Source organism: Ranitomeya imitator, chromosome 1 (assembly GCF_032444005.1).
Source record: "Ranitomeya imitator isolate aRanImi1 chromosome 1, aRanImi1.pri, whole genome shotgun sequence".
In the NCBI taxonomy this organism is placed as follows: domain Eukaryota; kingdom Metazoa; phylum Chordata; class Amphibia; order Anura; family Dendrobatidae; genus Ranitomeya; species Ranitomeya imitator.
The window spans coordinates 273,043,185-273,067,698 of NC_091282.1; the positions used below are offsets into that span (position 1 = coordinate 273,043,185).

The 24,514-nt window shown below is 45.5% G+C and overlaps 1 protein-coding gene and 1 long non-coding RNA gene across 3 annotated transcripts in view; one reads left to right on the forward strand and one right to left on the reverse strand.

The window, feature by feature from the left end:
* The window catches only part of LOC138668878 (uncharacterized), a 265,220-nt gene that overhangs the window by 206,262 nt on the left and 34,444 nt on the right, over positions 1–24,514 (reverse strand). The window lies entirely within an intron of this gene.
* On the forward strand, positions 1,737–22,595 carry RAN (RAN, member RAS oncogene family). 2 transcript variants are annotated; one of them, XM_069756054.1, is made up of 7 exons: positions 1,737–1,844; positions 2,788–2,832; positions 2,905–2,989; positions 10,120–10,245; positions 21,670–21,857; positions 21,994–22,164; positions 22,319–22,595. In XM_069756054.1, exons 2-7 carry the CDS (start codon positions 2,797–2,799, stop codon positions 22,361–22,363), a joined length of 651 nt encoding a protein of 216 aa, XP_069612155.1. In that variant the 5' UTR covers positions 1,737–1,844; positions 2,788–2,796; the 3' UTR covers positions 22,364–22,595. The 2 variants fall into 2 exon arrangements, with proteins under 2 accessions (XP_069612155.1, XP_069612156.1); XM_069756055.1 differs by having other exon boundaries at positions 1,831–1,998.

Below are 24,514 nucleotides of genomic sequence, written 5' to 3' on the forward strand. Positions count from 1 at the left end.
TCTGTGAGATGTTAGCCAGGCTTTTGGGCTCCACGCCTCTCTGTGGGATGTTAGCCAGGCATGTGGGCTACACGCCTCCATCTGTCAAATATGAGAACATGAGTCAAAATGTATCTCAAAATATAAATGTTTTATTAAAGGTTACCACATAGATTAAATACCAATATATATAATTGGATGTAATAAAATAGTGTGATCCCAAAAGAAAATAACAGTGACAGGGTAGATCAGGACGACATGCTATGCTAAAAAATTACATATACATGTGGAAAGCAATGTATACAAGCAATGTAACATAAACAAACAGTTAGTCACTTGTCAGTACCAAGACTAATCTGTTCAACCTGTAACCGCCACCATGTCTAGTGCCAACATGCATTGCTAAAACCATTACAATGTATCAAGCATGAATAGCATAAAGTATGCTAGATAAATCAAGGGTTAATTACCCATGTTATGTCTCCTCTTGTCCACGAAGTGACCGCAATATACTGGTGAATTATATAATCATGCCTCCATCTGTGTAGCTTTTGCCAAGTATGGGGGCTACACGCCTCTCTGTGGGATGTTAGCCAGGCATGTGGGCTACATGTCTCCCTTTGTGGGGATGATAGCGAGGCATGTGGGCTCCACGCCTCCCTCTGTGGGATATCAGCCAGTCATGTGGGCTCCACGCTTCCCTCTGTGGGATATCATCCAGTCATGTGGGCTCCACGCCTCCCTCTATAGGATATTAGCCAGGCATGTGGGCTCCACGCCTCCATCTGTGTTTTTTTTTTGCCAGGCACGGGGGTTACACGCCTCTCTATGGGATGTTAGCCAGGCATGTGGGATTCAAGTCTCCCTATGTGGGGATGCTAGGGAGGCATGTGGGCTCCACACCTCCCTCTGTGGGATTTTAGCCAGGCATGTGGGCTACACACCTCCCTCAGTGGGATGTTAGCAAGGCATGGGGGCTACACAACTACCCCTGTATGGTAATAGCCAGGCATGTGGGCTACACACCTAAGTGGGATGTTAGCAAGGCACGGGGGCTACACAACTCCCCCTGTAGGGTAATAGCCAGGCATGTGGGCTACACACCTAAGTGGGATGTTAGCAAGGCATGGGGGCTACACAACTCCCCCTGTAGGGTAATAGCCAGGCATGTGGGCTACACACCTAAGTGGGATGTTAGCAAGGCATGGGGGCTACACAACTCCCCCTGTAGGGTAATAGCCAGGCATGTGGGATACATGCATCCATACGTAGGATGTTAGTCAGGCATGTGGGCTACATGCCTCCATACATAGGATGTTAGTCAGGCATGTGGGCTACATGCCTCCATACGTAGGATGTTAGTCAGGCATGTGGGCTACATGCCCCCATACGTAGGATGATAGTCAGGCATGTGGGCTACACACATCCCTCTGTGGGGTTTTAGCCAGGGATGTGGGCTACATGCCTCCCTATGTGAGGGATGTTAGTCAGGCATGTGGGCTACATGTCTCCCTCTATATTAGACAGGCTTGTGGGCTACATGCCTCCTTCTGTGGGACACACCACCCCCTGTAGGGTTAGCCAGGCATGTGGATCATGCCTATATATGTGGGATGTCTACGTGACGCATTTGGCCTCCACGCCTCCCTTCTCTCCCCTGTAATGACTGCCTTGCTTATCCCTCATAGCCTCTAGTGATTTGAACAAAACCTTCCCGCCCTTTTGGATCCCGCGCGCCGCAGTGCTGGCTGCAGTGACGTCAGTCCCCCCTCCCACGTGACCGCCCCTCCCGCCCAGTGCGCGCCCTGCTATTTGAATCCTGCTTCCGCCATTTTCTTTCGCTGCCTCACAGACGCTTCTGGAAGGTGAGAGTTCTTCATCGGGAGACATCGCCCTGCCTCACCCCAAAATCTGCCGCTCATCAGAGCCATCCTTGGTGGTACCGGGTCCCCGTTACTTATAGTGACAGTCAGGTGTACATTTAGCTGATTGGCGAGGCTCTGGGAGGGATTTCCGTTGGTGAGTTAGACGGGACCGGGCGGCGGTGGAGGGTCTCCTGACGGGGGCGGGAAGGAGAGCGCTGTCGGCCCGCTTCCCTCCATGGTGTGTAGTGTGTCCGCTGGCCGTGTGGTGAGGGCTCCCCGGGCAGAGGCCGCCCGTGACTGTGCACTATCCGGGCCCCGCCCGCCCCCGGCCCGTATCTACGCGGACGGTCCCAGCTCTCCCCATGTGTCCGGTGGGGAACAATGGGGGCCCGGGTGTGCGGCCTGGGACAGGAAGCGCGCGCCGCCGCCATTAGTGCCCGCTCCTCTCCCACATGTGCCTGTGACTGGCGGGAGTCTCTCCCCGCAGGCCGCCGTCTGGCCGCCAGTTCCGGGTGCCGCTCGCGTATCTCTCTGCCGGTTTTTCTGTCGCTTTACAGTAACTCTCGGTTTGGTCAGTGTGTATCGGTTGGTGTGAATGCACAGATCTCAGTCGTCTGCCCCTCCGGGCTCGTGTAACTTGTGGCTGAGGCCAGACGTGGAGGGATGTGCTGCTCATCTGGACAACTTGTGCCTATGGCATCACTGTGTGGTGGTCCTGTAGTTCTCTATGGGGGTCAGCACATAGTCCACAGGTCTGGTGGATAAAGCGTCCTTAGTCCACATGGCAGTGGGTGTATGAGGGGTGGGAGACTAACACCCTCTGTCTTTCTGGATGGGGCCTAAAGCTGCTGCTCTGAGGGATGTGTGGCCTATTATACTCCTCTCAATGCGGCTACTCATGTTGCTGACGCTATCAAATCTGCTTTTTTTTTTTTCTAATTAGGTATAAACTATGGCGGCCCAAGGAGAGCCTCAAGTTCAGTTTAAGGTAACATCTAATCTGTTTGTTTTTTATTTTCTTTAACTACTCCCATTACATGTAAGACGTTGTCTCTTACAGCTTGTTCTGGTTGGTGATGGTGGTACAGGCAAAACAACCTTTGTAAAACGTCACTTGACTGGTGAATTTGAGAAGAAATATGTAGGTAAGTTGCGCTCAAACTCGATGGTTTCTTGCCGTTACAATTTGTTCGCGATTGCTTCTTGTCTAACATGTGGGTATCAGTTGAATGTCTTCTTCATCCTAACAGGGTATGTGTTTGTCAATACAGCTGTCAGGAGCAAGGAAATTTCCCTTTCGGTGTTGAATAGGACACGCTGGTCTAATAGTGATGATCTCTTAAAGAGGACCTGTCACCCCCAAAATCGATGGTGAGGTAAGCCCACCGTCATCAGGGACTTATCTACAGCATTCTGTAATGCTGTAGATAGGCCCCTGATGTGACCTAAAAGAGGTTAGATTATTCTCACCCAGGGGCGGTCCTGCTGCAGTCCGGGTCCGATGGGTGTCTTAGGTCCGGTCCGGGGCCTCCCATCTTCATTCCTTGACATCCTCTTCTGGTCTTTACGCCGCGGCGCAGGTGCACTTTGTCTGCCCTGTTGAGGTCAGAGCAAAGTATCGCAGTGCGCAGGCGGTGGGATAGGTCAAAGAGACACTGCCGTACTTTGCTCTGCCCACAACAGGGCAGACAAAGTGCGCCTGCGCGGCAGCTGCGGCGTTAAGAGGACGTCATGGAATGAAGATGGGAGGTGCCGGACCTGAGACACCCATTGGATCCGGATCGCAGCGGTACCGCCCCTGGGTGAGTATAATCTAACCTTTTTCTCCTTTTAGGTAACATCAGGGGCTTATCTACAGCATTCCAGAATGCTGTAGATAAGCCTCTGATGACTGTGAGTTTACCTCACCATCGATTTTGGGGGTGACAGGTTCCCTTAAAGTCCATTGCTCAATTATCGCGAAAGACTCTTCTCACAATCTTGCAGTGTTCACAGGCTGCCTACTATTTGATGAACAAGAAAAGCATTTGTTTATCTGGCTGAGCTTATTTTTGTGTGTGCAGCACATCATCCTGTGTAAACGGCACTTTCACTGTCTAGAACAGTGTGCCACCAACTGATCATGGTGTCATGATTTCCTTGGTATTGCCCAGCTGACAATTGCAATAATTCCATCACCGATGCTGATAGCCATGACCTGTTGATGGCTCTAGAGGACCCAGAGTTGTGAAACAATATTGGTGTATGGTGGCCTAGTAGACTCCATATTGGAACTTGCTTGGTGCTCTTATTCAGTGATTCTATGGGGAGGGGAAAGATATTACTCTTTAAACTGTCACCCCAAAATGCTTTTTAAATTGCCTATAGAATATTGTGGGGGACATTGCCCATAGAACAATCATACTAGCACTTACTGTGCCTGAGACTATAGCTTCAAATGTAAATAAAAGGTTTGATGCGCCCTTGGCATGGCCAAGAGTTTTGAGTTTCCTTCTAATTTGCATATTGGGTCCTTTACCCACTTTTGATTGACATTGCTCAGAGCAATTGCTGTCTGAATGCAGCTACACCTCATTGCAGTGGCCAGGTGCATTTATCTTGTCAGCAGCTCCCCCCCCCCCTCCCCCTTCCTCGCTGCGCATGCGTCCAGAAGTGCAGCAAGCGCAGTCAGAAGACAAAAGCCAAAGAGGAATATGTGTGCTGCCACTGCATTTACACATGCTGGCAGTATTCAGATATTAACCCCTTCCCGACCTTTGACGCAGCGTATGCGTCATGAAAACATGTTCCAATCCGACCGCAGCATATGCGTTATGGTCTGATCGTGCTCCTGCAGGTCGGGTGAAAGGGTTAACTGTAGTTTCAACCGACCTGCAGGGACGGGGGAGTGGTACTTGAGCCCAGGACTCCGCTATGGCTGGAGACTACGATCTGCCACCACTACCGATCTCCTGTCCATCCCCCTATGCTCTGATCCCACCCCGTCATACTTATCAAATCTCCCGATGTCTGTCCGTCTTCTCCATGGGCGCCACCATCTTCCAAAATGTTGGGCGCTGTGCGCCAGATTCGTTCCAGGTACATTTTGATCACTGTGATATTAAAGCTCACAGTGATCAAAATAAAAAAACACCCCTTATCACCCCCATAGGTAGGGACACTAGAGTTAAAATTGGGCTATGTGCGGATTTGGCTGCGGATCCGCAGTGGGTTGGCCGCTGGGGATTCGTAGCAGTTTTCCATCAGATTTACAGTACCAGGTAAACCTATGGAAAACCAAATCCGCTGTGCCCATGGTGTGGAAAATACGGCACGGAAACAGGTTGGAAATGGGGTTAAGATTAGGCTTGTGGTTTGGGTTAGTGTTGTCGCTAGGGGTGTGTTGGGGATAAGGTTGTGATTGGGGTTAGTGTTGAAGTTAGAATTGAGGGGTTTCCACTGTTTAGGCACATCAGGGGTCTCCAAACGCGACATGGCGCCACCATTGATTCCAGCTAATCTTGCGTTCAAAAAGTCAAATGGTGGCCCCCCCCACACACGTTATCGGCGTACTTGGGACAAACTGGACAACAACTTTTGGGGTCCAATTTCTCCTGTTACTCTTGTGAAAATAAAAAATTGCGTGTTAAAAAATTTGAGGAAATTATTTTTTATTTTCACGGCTCTGCATTATAAACTTCTGTGAAGCACTTGGGGGTTTAAAGTGGTCACTGCACATCTAGATTAGATCCATGGGAGGTCTAGTTTCCAAAATGGGGTCACATATGGGAGAGCTCCAATGTTTAGGCACAAAGGGGCTCTCCAAACGCAACATGGTGTCCGCTAACAATTGGAGCTAATAGTCAATTGGTGCCCCTTCCTTTCTGAGCCTTGCCGTGTGCACACAGGGGTTTGTGACCACATATGAGGTATCGGTGTACTCAGGAGAAATTGCCCAACACATTTTAGGATCCATTTTATCTTGTTGCCCATGTGAATGACAAATTATTATTTATTTATATGGCACCATTAATTCCATGGTGCTGTACATGAGAAGGGGTTACATCAAAATACAAATCACTTGAAGTAAACAAAACTAAACAATGACAGACTGATAGAGGGAAGAGGACCCTGCCCTTGCCGGCTTACATTCTACAGGATTATGGGGAAGGAGACAAGTAGGTTGAGGGTTGCAGTAGCTCCAATGGTGTTGAGGTTGTCTTTACAGGCTGTAGGCTTTCTTGAAGAGGTGGGTTTTCAGGTTTCTTTTGAAGGATCCAAAAGTAGTGGAAAACCGGATGTGTTGGGGCACAGAATTCCAGAGGATGGGTGATATTCAGGAGAAGTCTTGGAGGCGATTGGGTGAGGAGCGAATAAGCGTGGAGGAGAGGAGGAGGTCTTGGGAGGACCGGAGATTACGTGAGGGAAGATATTGAGAGATTACTGTAGTGTGGAAATATACAGAGGAGAAAGGTTATGGATGGCTTTGTAGGTCAGTGTTAGTAATTTAAACTGGATACGCTGGGAAATTGGGAGCCAGTGAAGGGATTGGCAAAGAGGGGAAGCGGGAGTGTAGAGAGGAGAGAGACTAATTAGTCGGGCAGCAGAGTTAAGGATGGACTGGAGGGGTGTGTAAGGCTAGGGTCATATTGCGTTAGCAGCAGCCCGTTCAGCACATATGCTAATGGGCTGCTGCTAGCGCAAGTGCCTGCGCCACATCACGCTAGCGCAGATGGAGCTTCTGCTAGCTCCAGCTGCGCTAGCAGTGACGGACCCGGAATCGCTGCAGCCAGCGTCTCAGGCACATCGCTAGCGCACGCCAAATGTGGGCGTGCGCTAGCGATGCGTTCGCCATTACTAGCAATGGCGGCGTTAACGGACTACATTACACCGCTGCATAACGTAGTCCGTTAAACGGACACCCGAAATGCAATGTGACCCCAGCCTTAGAAGGTAGGCCACAGAGGAGGATGTTGCAGTAGTCGAGGCGGGAGATGATTAGGGCATGCACGAGCATTTTGGTAGTGGGGGTTGAGGAAAGGACGGATTCTAGAAATATTTTTGAGCTGGAGGTGGCGAGAGCTTTGATGTGCGGTTTGAAGGACAGGGCAAAGTCAAGGGTTACTCCGAGGCAGTGGATTTTGGGGGCAGGGGAAAGTGTGATTTCATTTATTTTGATAGATAGATCAGGTAAGGAAGATATGCGAGATGGAGGAAAGATGAGTTCAGATTTGTCCACATTAAGCTTGAGGAAGCGAGAGGAGAAGGAGAATATGGCCAATAGACACTCTGGGATTCTGGACAGCAAAGCCGTGACGTCTGGGCCAGAGAGGTAGATCTGAGTGTCATCGGCATATAGATGGTACTGGAAGCCATAGGACCTTATGAGTTTTCCCAGGCCGAGTGTATAGATTGAGAAGAGTAAGGGTCCTAGGACAGAGCCTTAGGGGGACTCCAACAGAGAGGGGGCGAGATGGAGGTAGTATGGGAGTAGGAAACGCTAAATGTGCAGTTGGCAAAGTATGAGGAGATCCAAGATAGGGCAACATCTTTGACACAAAAGGAAGAGCGGATCTGTAGTAGGGGGCAGTAGTCAACTGTGTCGAAGGCAGAGGACAGGTCTAGGAGGAGTATAGAGAATTGTCTGTTAGCTTTGGCTTTTTAGAATTGTCACTTTTTGGTATTTTCAGCCATGTAGACCCCTCAAACTGACTTCAAATGTGAGGTGGTCCCTTAAAAAAAAGAGAAATTGCTGGTCAAACTTTAACCCTTTACTTCCTAGCAAAATTTGTTTCCAAAATTGTGCTGATGTAAAGTAGACATGTGGGTAATGTTGTTTAACTATTTTGTGTCTCACAACTCTCTCGTTTAACAGAATAAAAATTTGAAAATTGCAAATTTTTCAAGATTTTAGCCAAATTTCCATTTTGTTTGACAAACGCAAAAATTATCGACCTAAACTTACCACTACCATGAAGCCCAATTTGTCATGAAAACACTCTCAGAACCGCTAGGATCCGTTGAAGCGTTCCTGAGTTATTACCTCCTAAAGGGACACTGGTCAGAATTGCAAAAAAACGGCCAGGTCATTAAGGTCAAAATAGGCTGGGTCATGAAGGGGTTAAAAAGTAAGCCGTACTGTATAATGCACTGTTTCCCTCTCACTAAATCTGTAGCATCAGGCACCCACAAAGTTCCAGTATGGAGGGCTGTGGCTTCTACTAGCAACAGTATGTCTGTGCTGTATACTAACCAGATATCAGTTTCAAATGTTTTCATTATTAAATGGCTTAGACATGATTGGCAAAATTACTTTAGAAATCCATGCCATATTGGATTCATGTAAGTTTACTTGCCTGATGCAATGGCTGTAGAATTATGATGCTCATGTTACTGACATGGGCTTTCTAAGAAGGTACACAAACCAGCGTCGTTGTAAGAGCAATTTAATAACTTGCACATTTTGTCTGGTCCCTGGCTCAAATTGAACCTGCAGTCTTGCTGTTCACCTTGGCCTTCCACAACAGAATGCTGTTCTCCTGGGTTGGTATGGTAGCCGGGGGTCTGCCAAGGTGGTACTTCTGTGAGAAATCTGTGGCAGGCATTGAAGAGTTCTATATATTGCAATTTTGCAAAATCCCCTCCCCACAACCCCCAACTACCCTGCTCAAAACACAGTAAAGAACTAAAATATAAATGATATTGCTGTATGCATAATTGATTTATTACAATATAACTAACCTGATTGACTAGCTCCTTAATGGTTTCTTTGTCAACGCGATACAAGTAAAAATGTTGTCCAAAAATTCATGGTTTCATGGACTGAAATTGAAAGGTTTTATTGCACTAAAAAAAAAAAAAAAAAAAATTCTATAAAGTGACCAATTTCAAAACTACAAAGTCTCGTTAAAAAGCCCACTTATAGCTACTTGGCAAGAAAAATAAGACATGGCTTTTTACAGGAAGCATTTAAGAATTGCCCAGTTGGGAAGGGGTTAAGATAACTGCTGCAAACCTAAAACTGCCTTGAGATTGGTATAAAGCCAGACTGGTGTCCTTCAGCTTGTAACCAAATTAAGGCAGGGTCCACTAAATATTGCAAGCTAAAGCGGTTAGCCACCATACATTCTCCATCAGAATCGTACAACACAAATCTTGCTTTCCCATGTGATTTTTTTTTTTTTTTTTTTTTTTTTTTTTTTTACAATTTGAGGAGACTAGACTGATCACCTGTTCCTCTACCTGCAGCCATTCTGTATAGGCAGAAGAGCTTTTTGCTTTGTGAGAAAATCCACCCTAACAAGGGGGGCCAAACTCTTAAGTGCCATAATTGCGTTTGTTTTTTTTATTCCAAATGTGTTTATTTTCAACTCCTGTATTGTGCTATTCCAGCTTTGGTGACTGGACATTAATAGTTAGGAGGTGCTGCTGCAGCCTGTCACTGGCCAAACTAGTGGTGACCCCAGACTGGGAACACACAACTCTAGACAGTACAAATTCATAAGTTTGTAGGAGGGATAAGTATAAAATCAGACTTCTCCACCACCTCACACCTCCATACTTATCAAATAGCATTGTCAATTAAGGGAATGTCCAGCACCACTTACTTTTGACTGCAGGTTAGTAGCACCATAACCCTTCATGGTCAAAACTGGCATTTAAATTGTGTTCTAGCTTAGGTGTTTTCCGAGTCCATTCCGTTATTACCCATCCTGTGAACATGCAATGGACTGTAGGCTGGTATACTCCAACACATGGTATTACAGAGCTTCCACTGACGAAACATCTTGCTCACTTTAGGTGACTTTTTTCTCTCAAAACTGAAATTCCAAAGAAGTAAAGCTTAGTAAAATGTTCTCAAATCTTATTACACATTCCAAATGAATCAGAGCTTGCTATTAAGGCTAGGGTCACATTGCGTTGTGACCGCGTTTAACAGACTACGTTACACCGCGGCATAACGCGGTGTAACGTAGTCCATTAACGCCGCCATAGCCTGTAATGGCGAACACCCACACTGGGCGTGCGCTAGCGATGTGCCGTCTTGAGTGATGGACCGTGAACGCTGCTTTTGGGACATTGCGTTAGCGCAGTCCGTAGCGCTATGCGCTAAACGGACTGCCCCAACGCAATGTGACCCTAGCCTAATCTTGGATGCTACTTGCAGTAGAATTGTGTAAATACAGCCTAATTGTTTGACATTTTTAATATGAATTGGCACCATATGAATAAATGTGTTTTTTAACTATACAAGGATGGCTACTTTCATACTCATCTATTTTGTCATTCTCTGTAGCCACACTTGGTGTTGAAGTCCACCCACTGGTGTTCCATACCAACAGAGGTCCTATTAAATTCAACGTATGGGATACTGCTGGTCAGGAGAAGTTTGGTGGTCTTCGTGATGGTTATTACATTCAGGGTAAGATTTTAAATGGTTTGTCATTCTTGATTAGTTTTATTTTTTTCTATAAAACTAGGATTGTCTAATGTGTATTGTGTGGGGGGGAACACAATCACCCTGTCAGTCTTGCCATGAGATGTTACTGTTCACTTTTTTTTTTTTGATAAAATGATTATGCAGGCAATAAATTACTGAGGAGACCTGTACAGACTAAAATTGCAGTCACCCAGTCATTGAGATCCCTCTGCCTCATCTTCAGTTACACAACTGAGTTTTGGACATGGAATTCTGTATGTCTGCTCCTAAAAAGGAGGGTCAAATCAGAATTCATGTCACAGCCTTAAGAGGTATTCCCATCTCGAAGATTCTGTGCCAATGTTTAGTAGGTGTGTAATATTAGCCAGATGCCTTTTTAATTAGAAATGCAGCATAGTTCTTCTGAGTTGCCATGTCTTTCCTCATGTGCAGGCATTGCAGTGGATTATCAAAAAGAAACCATCTGCACAGCTGCGGAATAGGGTGCCCAAGTAGGTTCCCAAACCCTGTGGTATGGTTAACATAACTTGGCACACAAATCGTGGCAGAAGTGAAGGAAACTTAATCCAAAAGTACAGTAGTCACAAACGTTTTGGTCTACAGTGACCGTCATCAGGTCCTGATTGACAAGGGGTGGATACTCCGTTTAGGAATAATTTTTCACCCTTTGTCTCTGACAAGTCAGCCCTGCAGCTAATGCTATACCAGTGTTCTGTATCGTATAGTACACTGAATGTTGCTGAAGACCGAAACATTTGTGACAACTGTATGCGCTTTTGGATTAAATTTCCTTCACTTATACCACTATTCTTGTGCCAAGTTATATTTACTATTGCAGTGGGCTAGGCATACATGGTTATGACCACCGAATTAGTGACTTAGTTGCTAAATCAGTGGTAGTAACAAGTGATGAGCGAATATACTCAGTACTTGAGATTTCTCGAGCATGCTCTGAGATTTACTTCTCGGTGCCGCAGCTAAATACTTTGTCTGTTAGCCAGCATAAGTACATGTGGGGATTCCATAGCAACCCCCACATGTACTTATGCTGGTTAATAGATGTAAAACATTCAGCTCTGGCACTGAAAACTAAATCTTCGAGTACTTACAAATACTCAGGACCCCCGAGCGTGCTTGGGAAATCTCTAGTACAGAGTATATTCGCTCATCACTAGTTGTAACCATGTATGCCTAACCTGCTGCAATGCCTGTACATGAAGGGAAAGACATGGGAATCAGAAGAACTATGCTGCATTTCTAAATAAAGGTAACTGCTAATATTACACCTTCTACATACTGACACCGGATCTTGGAGATGGGAATAGCCCTTTAAATCAGAACATCACAATGATTAAGATATCTGGTCAGGTCTGTGTATAAGCAGTGATCATTCGCCCCGGACATAGTTGGGGGGGGGGCTTCTAGGGAGAGATGGATCAAACCAGTTGTCAACTTCAAACTGTAGATGAGTCACTGCTGGAGTCTGGCAGCAGCCCTCCTAGAGAACCCTGGATCTCTCCACCTAGCATTGTGTTCCTGTCTGTGGGATTAGACGTGGCTGTCTGATAAACAATTGTAACGGTCTGTGGCCTCTAAAGGCCCCGTCTCACACAGCGACGCTTGAGCGATTCCGACAGCGATACGACCTGTCAGGGATCGCTCAAGCGTCGCTATGTGGTCGCTGGTGAGATGTCACACAGTGCCATCTCCCCAACGACGCAGCAGCGATGCGGCGACCTGTAGAACGATGCTATTTCATGATGATTCAATGGGACGTCCTGTCAGCGAGGTCGTTGGTAAGGTGTCAAACACAGCGATGTGTGCTACCCAGCGGGACCTCAACGATCAAAAAATGGCCCAGGCCATTCCGACACGACCAGCGATCTCACAGCAAGGGCCTGATCGCTGCTACGTGTCACACATAGCGAGATCGCTACTGAGATCGCTGTTGCGTCACAAAACTTGTGACTCAGCAGCGATCTCGCTAGCGATCTCGCTGTGTGTGACGGGGGCTTAAGTGTGTAATTCTAGTGAATTGTCTATGTAAATACTTTTAATCCCCAAAAATTCAAGTATTCAGAGTATGAAGAGTGATACAAATTGACTATTCACTATTTGCAATTAAAAAACAACTTTATATTTCAGCATGACTTGCGAGTTATATTATTCAGACTTCTTCACACTTCTCATTGTTTTAAATGAAAAGCTCAAGTTTCCCAAAATGGCATCAACAAATCAGGAAAAAAAAAATCAAACTTCAGATATCACAAAACGTCACACAGAATGTAAAACTGAGGTCGCGTGTATCTAAATAGCTGTATGTTTATTAGTTCAATCATCTAAACATGTATTCATTAGAGTAACACTACCAAAGCAGGAAAAAATTAGGGATCATAAATTGGAGTTGGCCAGGGTAAAGTAAAAAAATGATATGGAGCTTAGATGCAAAGTTCCTATTTAAGAGATGGTGCTATAGAGCAAAGTAAGCAGCAAACAGAAAAATGACTGTACCCAGCTGTAAGTCATAGTGAAGAAGGTTTAATCTCGGCCTGCTGCCCCTACACGTGTTTTGCCATGGCTGCAGTTAAACTTTGTTTTTTCTTTGAAACGCTGCAGTGTTTGGCTGTGCACACATCAGGATTTCTTGCAGAAATGTCCTGAACAAAATTCTGCAAGAAATCCGCATGCGGTTTTTTTTTTTTTTGCGCTTTTTTTTCTTCCCTCGAGCTTCCCAATGCATTAAATAGCGGCAAACGTGGAAAATCCACAAAACTAATGAACATGCTGCATTTTTTTTTACTGTGATGCGTTTTTTTTCGCGGGAAGAAAACACCATGTGCACAAATTGCAGAATGCATTCAAAATGATGGGATGCTTATGTATGCTTTTTTTTTCCACAGGAAAAAAACGCAAAAAATCCTAAACATGTGCACAAAGCCTTAAGAGTTAAACACATGGGTGGAATCATACTGGTGGTATATGTTGCCTGATCCATGGGTAACTTGTATCTGCTGTTAGTTTCCCTTTAACCCCTTCATGACCTTGGGATTTTCCATGTTCGTTTTTCGCTCCACTCCTTCCCAGAGCCATAACTTTTTTTATTTTTTTTTTTCTAGTCAATATGGCCATGTGAGGGCTTATTTTTTGCTAAACAAGTTGTACTTTTGAACAACATCATTGGTTTTACCATGTCATGTACTAGAAAAAAAATTCCAAGTGCGGTGAAATTGCAAAAAAGTGCAATCCCACACTTGTTTTTTTGTTTGCTTTTTTTTGCTAGGTTCACTAAATGCTAAAACTGACCTGCCGTTATGATTCTCCAGAACATTACGAGTTCATGGATACCAAACATGTCTAGGTTATTTTTTATCTAAGTGGTGAAAAAAAACAAAAAAAAATTTGCTATAAAAAAAGCACCATTTTCCGATACGCGTAGCGTCTCCATTTTTCATGATCTGAGGTCGGTTGAGGGCTTATCTTTTGCGTGCCGAGCTGGCGTTTTTAATGATACAATTTTGGTGCAGATGCATTCCTTTGATCGCCCGTTATTGCATTTTAATGCTATGTCGCGGTGACCAAAAAAACATAATTCTGGCGTTTCAAATTTTTCTCTCTGCGCCGTTTAGCGATCAGTTTAATCCTTTTTTTGTATTGATCGGGCGATTCTGAATGGGGCAAAAAGGGGGTGATTTAAACTTTTTTTATAATTTTTTCACTTTAACTTATTTTTACTTTTGCCATGCTTTTAATAGCCTCCATAGGAGGCTAGAAGCTGTCACAACTCGATCGCCTCTGCTCAATCTGATGATCACTGCTATGTAGCTGAATTGCAGGTGTGCTATGAGCACCGACCACAGGGTGGCGCTCACAGCTAGCCGGGCTTTGATGCGGGCTCACCGCCGAAGCCCTGCATCAAAGCGAGGTATCTGACCTCGGACGTACTATCCTGTCCGAAGTCATAAAAGGGAATCTGTCACCCCTTTTTTTTTCTTTTGGGGGGGGGGGGGGGAGGGGGGTGCGGGGCTACCAGGTAAAAATACAATTTAATTCAGTGATCTCTATGCATTACACAAGTACTTCTGATACCCCCTTACTCTTCACGTATGATCCATAAATATCCTTCTTATACCTCCTGTTCTGTATGTTATGTTTGGTCCGATGGGTGGGGCTTGGTGTCGTATAAATCCCCCCCCTCGCCTCTACGCATTCCTTGCCGTGAATTTCAGCGGTTGCATAGTTTTCGCGCATGCACATTCCAAAAGCATCTCACACGTGTGCAGTATGCTTTGCCCAACAGTGGGCAAAGCAGAAACTGTATTGTGCCTGTGCTGGCATACGTGATTGCTTTCTATGTACTGGAAGTATTTCGCTGCCACTTCTGTGTTCCGGCCCATAAAAAGCAATCGCTTTATGCTGGTGCATGTGCAATACAGTTTCTGCTTTGCCCACTGTTGGGCAAGGCATACTGCGCACGTGCGAGATGCCTCTGGAATGCGCACACGTGAAGACTACGCAAGCGCTGAAATTCTTAGCAAGGAATGCTTAGAAGCAATCGAGGAGGGGGGAGAGATTGACAATAAGCCCCGCCCATCAGACCGACAATATTAACATACAGCGCGGGAGGAATAAAAAAATGTATTTATGGATCATACATGGGGAGTTGGGGTATAAAGAACTTGTGTAACATAAGGGTCACTGAATTGAATGGTGTTTTTACCTGGTAGCCCAAAAAAGTGGTGACAGATTCCCTTTAATACAAACTTAAATCGAATGCATTTTTAAATGGGTATTCTAATAAAAAAAAAAATATATATATATATATATATATATATATATATATATATATATATATATATATATATATATATATATATAAATTTCTCTGATCGCCCATGACGGCACCACGGAGAGAGGGGATCCGCCCACCAAGGACAGGAAACCTACGGATAAAAAGGCGGTACCACTCTCCTGCATCAGTTGGTTTCCTGTCCTTGATGGGAGACCTACGGACTTACCAGTCAGCGTTGGAATTCCGGGGCCAACCAGTCCGATTCAGGCAGCTGGGGTCCCTCTGCCTCGGCTGGGGTGGTGACCCGAGGCACCACCGCTGGGGGCTAGTGGGCCTCAAGGGTGCGTGGAGGAGGTGACAAGGAGTTCGCGGTCACCTCCTCAGGTAAGATGCAGCAGCGGCAACATCCAGGGGGGTCCCTCTGTGGTTGCGGGAGGTGCGGCGTGGCCCTCCCCTAGCTCGCGTCAGCCTGCACACTGCAACGCCATCGGGCTTGCAGAGCCGCGCAATAAGGGTCTGCATAGGACCGGGGGTGCCGGTCAGCAGCGCCATATCTGTACTCCGGGCGCCATCTTGGAAAGTCGGCGCATGCCCGGAACTGCGCTGGTCTCGCGAGACGCCGGGGCGCCGCGGAAGCGATTGCGCAGGCGTCGGCGCTCCTCGCTGTAGCTGGACGCTCCATAGATCCCGACATGACGCTTAGGCGTTCTACAAGACGCAGGAGCGTCTGCGCAGGCGCCAGCGTTTCAGCGCTCCTCGTGCCGGCCGGGCGCTACTGCGCAGGCGCCGGGAAGTAGAAAAAAAAAAAAAAAAAAAAAGAGGAGCAGCGGGAAAGTTTAAATGGGAGGATTTACTTCCCCCCAGTGGCTCTGCAGTATATTGGCAGGAGCCTCAGGAGCAGTCGTGTCAGCGCCAGCGTAGCAAGTGTTGTTTTGCGCAGACCAGCAGCAGCAGTATGAGCGACCCGGCATCTCCCTTGCCTGAATCACCTCCACCTATAGCATCGCCGCAGCAGCAAAAAAGGCGGCAGCAGAAAGGTTACCAGGACACCAGCAAAGAACGCCAAAGGTCTCAACACAGCAAGGAGTCCAGCACGGCGTCGGGGAAAAAGCCAGAGGCTGAGAATTCCCAACCGGTATTTATGGGTCCTGGAGGTGGTAAGTTGATCTTCGTGAAAGTTAGAGACAGTAAGATTATTATTTGTCTCTTTTAGGGAAGGAAAAGCGTAGGTAAAACCAAGCACAAGGTCTGTGCCATCTGTAAAGAGGATCTTCCACTCGCCTGGGAGAAGCAGCTATGTAATTCCTGCATACAGCAGACGGTATCAGAAAGCCTGCCCGGGTTTGCAACAGATCTTAAAAACCTGATTAAAGAGCAGGTGGAAGACACCTTTAAATCCCTTAAAAGGGGAAGAAAACGGAGAAGGACCAGACACAGGTCCCCGTCCCCAGTCTCTAAATCTGACAGCGATAGTGCGAGTTCGGAATCCTCCGACTCCTCCTCCGCGTCTTCGTCATCCACTTCTTCCTCAGGAGGTCACAATTGTTTCCCATTAGAGGACACTGATGGCCTCATAAAGGCAGTGAGGAGTACTATGGGGTTAGTAGACTCCCACCCTAAAAAATCAGCACAAGACATTATGTTTGGGGGCTTAGAACAAAAAAAGAGGAGAGCTTTTCCGCTTAATGAAACAATTGCAGCGCTAATCAAAAAGGAATGGAAAAAACCCATGAAAAAGACTCTCCTAACTCCCAAAAGGAAATACCCCTTTGAGGATGAATCCTGCTCCTTTTGGGAAAAAGCCCCCAAATTAGATGTAGCAATAGCGAAAGCATCAAAGAAATTCGCTCTCCCGTTTGAGGACATGGGGGTCCTAAAAGACCCTATGGACAAGAAGGCGGATGCCTTCCTCAAGGGCTCTTGGGAGTCAGCGGGAGGAGGCCTGAAACCGGCAGTGGCAGCAGCATGCACATCTCGCTCCCTAATGATCTGGTTGAATCAACTAGAGGGTCAATTAAAGGGGAAAACTTCCCGAGACTTGATGCTAAAGACATTACCCGTAATAAGGGGAGCTGCGGCCTTTCTGGCTGACGCCTCGGCAGACTCTATAAGATTAGCTGCCAGGTCGGCAGTATTTGCTAATGCGGCCAGGCGTGCCCTCTGGCTTAAGAATTGGCCTGGCGATCTACAAACAAAAACAAAATTGTGTACTATCCCCTGCGAAGGGGAGTTTTTGTTCGGTTCCACATTAGATGATATCTTGGAAAAAGCAGGGGACAAGAAAAAGTCCTTTCCCTCTCTAGGTCTCCCCTCTTACAGGAAGCCCTTTCGAAACAAGAGGTTTTTCCGTAAGAACCCTGGGAGAGGCCAGGGAAAGTGGGAGGATAAGAGGAACAAGAACAAGGGGTTCATCTTTAACAAAAACCCCAGCGATACCAAGAAGCCTTCTCAATGAAGGTTCGCCCCAGGTGGGAGGGAGATTATCTCTCTTTCTCCCAGCCTGGAAAAAGATTACCTCCAGTCAATGGATTCTAAACATCATAGAATCAGGTCTGAGGCTGACATTCAAAAAATGGCCCCGTCCCTCTTTTACGATGACATCTATAAGATCTTCGGCAGAAGAACAGCTGGCACTGGAAAACGAGGTCATCGGGCTAGTAAAAAAGGGAGTACTCCTGGAGGTTCCCCCACAAGAAAGAGGGCAAGGGTACTATTCCCCTCTATTCCTGAGGAAGAAACCAGACGGTTCCTTCAGGACCATTATAAATCTAAAAAAACTAAACGATTACTTGGACGTTCAAGCATTCAAGATGGAAACGATAAAATCATCTATCAAAATGTCGTTTCCCCAATGCTTCATGGTGGTCCTGGACCTAAAGGACGCATATTATCACGTCCCAATACACAAGGATCACCAGAGGTTCCTCAGGATGGCAGTTCACATCAGGGGAGTCCTAAATCACTTCCAATTTTCAGCTCTACCATTTGGCCTTGCCATAGCCCCGAGGGTTTTCACAAAGCTGATAGCAGAGGTAATGGCTCACCTCAGGGAAGAAAATACCCTAATCGTTCCATATCTGGACGATTTCTTGGTGATAGGCTCCTCCCCGCAACATTGCGAGGATCAACTGGCAATAGTGATGCATTCTTTAAAGAAATTGGGCTGGCTAATAAACGTAGGGAAGTCCAGACTAATGCCTTCTCAGGTCCAGGAGTACCTAGGTCTCACTCTAGACTCCAAAAAGATGGAGTGTCGGCTCCCAGAGAACAAGATACAAAAACTAAAAAGTTTAGTATCAAGAACCCAATCTCTCCCCTCCATAACACTCCGTCAGGCCATGTCCCTCTTAGGCTCCATGACCTCTTGTATTCCAGCGGTCCAGTGGGCCCAATTACATTCGAGAGTCCTTCAATGGCAGATATTATCGGAGCAAATCCATCTAGGAGGGCATTTAGACGGGCAGTTGACTCTATCTCCTCGCACCAATCACTCTCTAACATGGTGGAAATCGCAGGAAAATCTTTCCCAGGGAGTCCCATGGGTAATTCAGGTCTCGAAAGTCCTGACTACAGACGCAAGCCCTTCAGGGTGGGGGGCCCATCTGGGCGACCTAGTAGCCCAGGGCATTTGGTCTCCATCTCTGGTAAACAAATCCTCCAACATGAAGGAACTCCTTGCAGTAAAATTTGGCCTTCAAGAATTCTTGGGGGTCCTTCACTCTCACCATGTAAGAGTAATGTCGGACAACCGGGTGGTAGTATCTTACCTAAATCACCAGGGGGGTACCCGTTCCAAAAATCTAATGGAAGTGACCGACTCAATCCTGCAAATAGCCGAGAGCAATCTCTTATCCCTAACAAGCCTACACATAAAGGGAGTAGACAATTACAAAGCAGACTTCCTCAGCCGGTCCAGCCTAAAACAGGGGGAATGGGAACTAAATCGGTCAATATTCACCCAGATCACAGAAAGATGGGGTGTTCCCAAAATAGATCTCTTTGCGAGCCATCTAAACAAAAAAGTAGCCTCCTTTTGCTCCCTATCTCCTCTGGGGAACCCAGTAGCGGTGGACGCTTTCCTGATATCTTGGGGTCACCATCTTGTCTATGCCTTCCCTCCTCTTATTCTGATTCCAGCAGTGCTGAGGAAGATTCGGGAGGACGGGGCGCTGGTCATCCTAATTGCCCCGTTCTGGCCGAAGAGACCTTGGTTCTCATGGATGAGGAAGATGTCAATATCCGACCCTTGGGTATTACCAGACCTTCAGGATCTATTGTCGCAGGGCCCAGTCTGTCACCCTCGAGTCAAGAACTTGCACTTGACAGCTTGGCTCTTGAAAGGAAATTATTAGAGAGCAGAGGGTTCTCTCCGGGGCTAATCTCAACCCTGTTACAAAGTAGGAAGCCGGTTACAACAAAACAATACGGCAAGGTATGGAAAAAATTTCTGTCTTCTTCAGGTGTAAGAATAGGGAAAGAAATTCCCCTTACTTCCATACTAGAATTCCTACAAAATGGGTTGGAGATGGGGTTGGCCACTAGTACCCTAAAAGTTCATGTGGCAGCTTTGGGAGCCCTATTCAATTTTGACTTGGCTTCAAACAGATGGGTCTCTAGATTTATCAGGGCAGCAGGAAGATCGAGGCCTCTTCCAGTAAAAGTTGTTCCTCAATGGGACTTAAACTTGGTCCTTAAAGCCCTGACTAGTACTCCATTTGAACCATTACGCGAAGCTTCACTGAAAAATTTATCTCTAAAAACTGCTCTGTTAGTCGCCCTCACTTCTGCCCGTAGGGTTAGCGACTTACAGGCTCTCTCAGCTAATCCTCCCTACACACAATTTCTAGAGGATAGAGTCATTTTAAAAATAGACCCAGCATATCTACCGAAAGTGGCTTCAAAATTTCACAGGTCCCAAGAGATATCTCTCCCCTCCTTCTGTCCCAACCCTAAAAATAAGGAGGAACAAACCTTACATACACTAGATGTAAAAAGGTGTCTCTTACATTACATAGAAGCCACTAGAGAGAGTAGGGAGGATCCCTCTCTGTTTGTGTGTTTCCAGGGTCCCCGGAAGGGGAAAAAAGCATCCAAAGCCACCATAGCAAGATGGATCACGGACGCCATCAGTCTCTCATACTCGGCAAGTGGGATGTCCGTTCCAGGGGAGGTTAAGGCTCACTCAACAAGGGCAGTGGCAACTTCCTGGGCGGAGAAAGCCGGAGCTTCTATAGACCAGATATGTAGAGCTGCTACCTGGTCTTCACCATCCACATTCTATAGGCACTATAGATTGGACCTAATCTCCTCTTCAGACCTTACTTTCGGTAAAAGGGTTCTGGAGGCGGTGGTCCCTCCCTGAATGTACTATCTATGCAATTCTCTCCGTGGTGCCGTCATGGGCGATCAGAGAAAAATATAGTTCTTACCGATAACGGTATTTCTCTGAGCCCATGACGGCACCCGTACATTCCCTCCCTTCACTTATGGGTGCGCACATCAAATTAGTGCCATAGTCTATTTATAGTCTTTAAACACGCGGTATCTCGTTATGATAAACAGTTAAAATTTACAAATGTTTTAGTAGTCTCCCATCGTTCTCTATGTAAAACAACTGATGCAGGAGAGTGGTACCGCCTTTTTATCCGTAGGTTTCCTGTCCTTGGTGGGCGGATCCCCTCTCTCCGTGGTGCCGTCATGGGCTCAGAGAAATACCGTTATCGGTAAGAACTATATTTATTTTATTTATTTGTCTAAGGGTTTTTCCGTCTGTCCTGGAAATCCCTGCTCTCTGATTGGTCGAGGCCTGGCGGCCTCGACCAATCAGCAACGGGCACAGCGACGATGATGTCATAATGGTTGCCTCGATCAATCAGCGACGGACACAGTCTGCCGCGAATTCTGGAATCATCATTGTCCATATATTACAGGGACATGCATATTCTAGAATACCCGATGCGTTAGAATCGGGCCACAATCTAGTAATGATATAAATACTTTATTTTCTTAAAGGGGTTTCTCCCCATGGCCATATTTTTGACATTCAATTCAGATTACCATCTACTTAAAGGTGAAACCAACAGTGTTTATATTGCACACTATTTCCTACTCAAGCGATCCTCATTTGACCACATGTTTGTGATTAGGTTAGTTGTGGTCATGTGCTGACTATTCTCATCTGCATCCCTCATAAAACAGTGAAAGAAGCAGGTAGTGACTAGTAATGATGAGCCACTGCTTGAATAATGTGTTACCTGAGTATCTTGGGTGTTTAAATGTTGTCCCTCGTGGCTGTGGGATCTGCGGCTGTTGGACAACTTCAACATGTGCAGTGACTGCCTGTTTGGCAATCCCTGCATGCTAATAAAGGGGAATCCTAACAAAGTTTATTGAAACTTGTCTGCCAAAAGTTAGATAGAGATATAGATATATATATATATTTTTTTTTTTTTTAAACTCTTCTACTGTCTTGATCATCCAGTTACAACACTTATGCAGTGTTCACATCTGTTTTTAACCTCTTCCAAACAAGGCTTTGTCTTGTAATTTAAAGTTTAAGTCTTGCTTTTGTGGTGGGATGTTGATCACACTGACATATTTTTATCTAATTTTAATAGCTCAATGTGCCATTATCATGTTTGATGTTACGTCAAGAGTCACATACAAGAATGTACCTAACTGGCATAGAGATCTTGTACGAGTATGTGAAAATATCCCCATAGTCTTGTGTGGCAACAAAGTGGACATTAAGGACAGAAAAGTTAAAGCAAAGTCCATCGTGTTCCATAGGAAGAAGAATCTTCAGGTTGGTGTTTACACTTTTCATGATTGCAGTTTTTAGGCGTGCTTTATTTTCTTTTCCGGTGCAGTCTAAAACACTAACGGAACACACTTTTCTTTTTTTTTTTTTTTTTTTTTTTTTTTTTTTTTCCCTTTCCCAGTACTACGATATTTCTGCAAAGAGTAACTACAACTTTGAAAAGCCATTCCTTTGGCTTGCCAGAAAACTGATAGGTGATCCCAACCTTGAATTTGTAGCCATGCCTGCTCTTGCACCACCAGAAGTGGTTATGGATCCTGCACTTGCAGCACAATATGAGAATGATTTACAGGTAAGCTTTATTGGCTGATTTGGTAATTTCCTGTTAAATGAAATCTTGTACACTTTTCTGTTCAAATACTTATTGAACCTTTTTCCATGTTAAAAGCGCCACCTATTTGGCAATGCACTAAAATATATATATATTTTTTTTTCTCCACTTCTAGATTGCCCAGACCACAGCACTGCCAGATGAAGATGATGATCTGTGAGGTGTATAAAGTGGGAGCCCAGAGTCAGAAGTCTAGTTTTATAGGCAACTGTCCGGTGATGTGATGCGATGCATATTTAGCTGTTTGGGACTGCAAATATTCCCTAAAATTTCCAAAATAAGTTAAGACTGCTACAGTCACATCACAATATTCAGTGGTGAATCTTGTTTGTTACTGTCATTCCCATACCTTTTCGTTTAGATCATAATAAAGCTGTATTTCAAATAGCCAAGTTCCTTGACATCAATGCAAATTGCCCTTTGACACTTATTTACTGTAGAGATGGATCTAATCTTGTTTCTTTAAGCTGTAAAACCCTTGCCTTTGACTGTTTGGATCTGAAATGTCACCTATTTTGCAAACTTCTTAATCTTCATAGCATTCACGGGGTGCACCTTGCCAAATTCATGTCTGTCAGTTTTATTCACTGGGTCAGATTAATAAACTGCATTTTGCAGCAGTATGACAACTTCCCTTTTTTTTTTTTTTTTTTTTTTAATGCATCAACTAGTCCTCCTTCCTTCAGATATAGAACAAGCGGTCCTTCTGATCTGCACTAGCACATAATGGTGCACAATACACTGAACATCAGCCAAACTTGCCAGGTTTTTGTAGGATGGGCACAACATCTAATGTGTATGGGTAAAGGAGTCCTACCTAATCTACCCTGACAGTGGATGCCAAATCAGATAAGGATCCAACTTTAGTGACTTGAAAAGCAGATCCTTTTGTTTAGGTTGGCAATAGCCACCTCCATTCATGTCTATGGAGGAGTTGGGAAAGAAGCCTCAATTAACTCCCTAGAATTTCAGGGATGAGGCTTAAGTGGCATTCTAGGTCCTCCACCTTAAATTGGCACTCAACATACAAGCTTTATGGAGGGAGCATGCATAGGTGTGGAGGGCTTCATTTCTGCCAAACATCCTATGCACATCAGATGTCTCTAGTCCAACCTATTGAAAATGGAAAACTTACAACGATTCAAGAAAATATTCACTTTGCATGTTTTTTTTTGTTTTTTTTGACATGGCTTGAATTGACTTAAAATGGCTACCTCCAATAGGTGAACTGGAGTCCATGTTCTCTCCTTTTTTGGAGCTTTCATAAGGAATAGCAGTGACATTAGTGTTCTAGAATATTGCTAATAGTCTGAGGCAGGACCGCATTAAAGGGAACTTGTCCCCCCTCCCCCCCCAATTGAGGATGAGCTAAGCCCACTGGCATCAGGGCTTATCTATAGCATTCTGTAATGCTGTAGATAAGCCCCTGATGTATCCTGAAAGATGGGACAGGTTAGATTATACTCACCCAGAGGCGGTCCTGCTGCGGTCAGGACCGGGGCCTCCCATCTTCATAGGATGACGTCCTTTTGTCTTCACACTCTGGCGCAGGCGTACTGTCTGCCCTGTTGAGGGCAGAGCAAAGTACTGTAGTGCGCTGGGCCTGTCTGACCTTTCCCGGTGCCTGCGCACTGCAGTACTTTGCTCTGCCCTGAACAGGGCAGACAGTGAGCCAGAGCCGCAGGATGACATCCTCGTCTTCACGCTATGAAGATGGGAGGCCCCGGACCATGACGTCCATCGGACAGGACTGCCCCTGGGTGAGTATAACCTAACCTTATCTTTTAAGATACATTGGGGGCTTATCTACGATTACAGAGCGCTGTAGATAAGCTCCTGATGCCGGTGGGCATAGCGTACGTTTGATTTTTGGGGGGTCGGGTTCCCTTTAAGTTTCAAATTGTGTGTTTTAATGCATTTACTGATCTAGTTAGCATTAATGTTCCTTCATGTAAAGTATAGATTACTAAATTTATAACTGACTTAAAATTACTATACCATTTATTTCATGGTGCTTTACATGTGAGAAGGGGTATACTTGACAAAAAAACTGTAATCTTGAACAAAACAAGTCACTGGCTGGTACAGGAGGAGAACTGACAATCTGCAGGGTGATGGCTGAGCTGGTCATGCAGCAGTCTGCTGCAACATGAGTTACTGCAGAGAAAACCAACAAGAGAATATAGGAAGAAACTGTCATAGGTCTAAAATCATCAAATTTTATTAAATACACACAGAATTTTTTTTTCTATTTGTTACATGCATAAAGTTAAAATATACTGTTCTCAGGAAAACACATATGCAAAATATG

Coding starts and splice junctions, on each gene's coding strand:
- RAN (XM_069756054.1), top strand. CDS start 2,797: ATGGCGGCCCAAGGAGAGCCTCAAGTTCAGTTTAAG. Junction 2,833..2,904: donor AGCCTCAAGTTCAGTTTAAG/GTAACATCTAAT, acceptor TGTCTCTTACAG/CTTGTTCTGGTTGGTGATGG. Junction 22,165..22,318: donor AATATGAGAATGATTTACAG/GTAAGCTTTATT, acceptor CTCCACTTCTAG/ATTGCCCAGACCACAGCACT.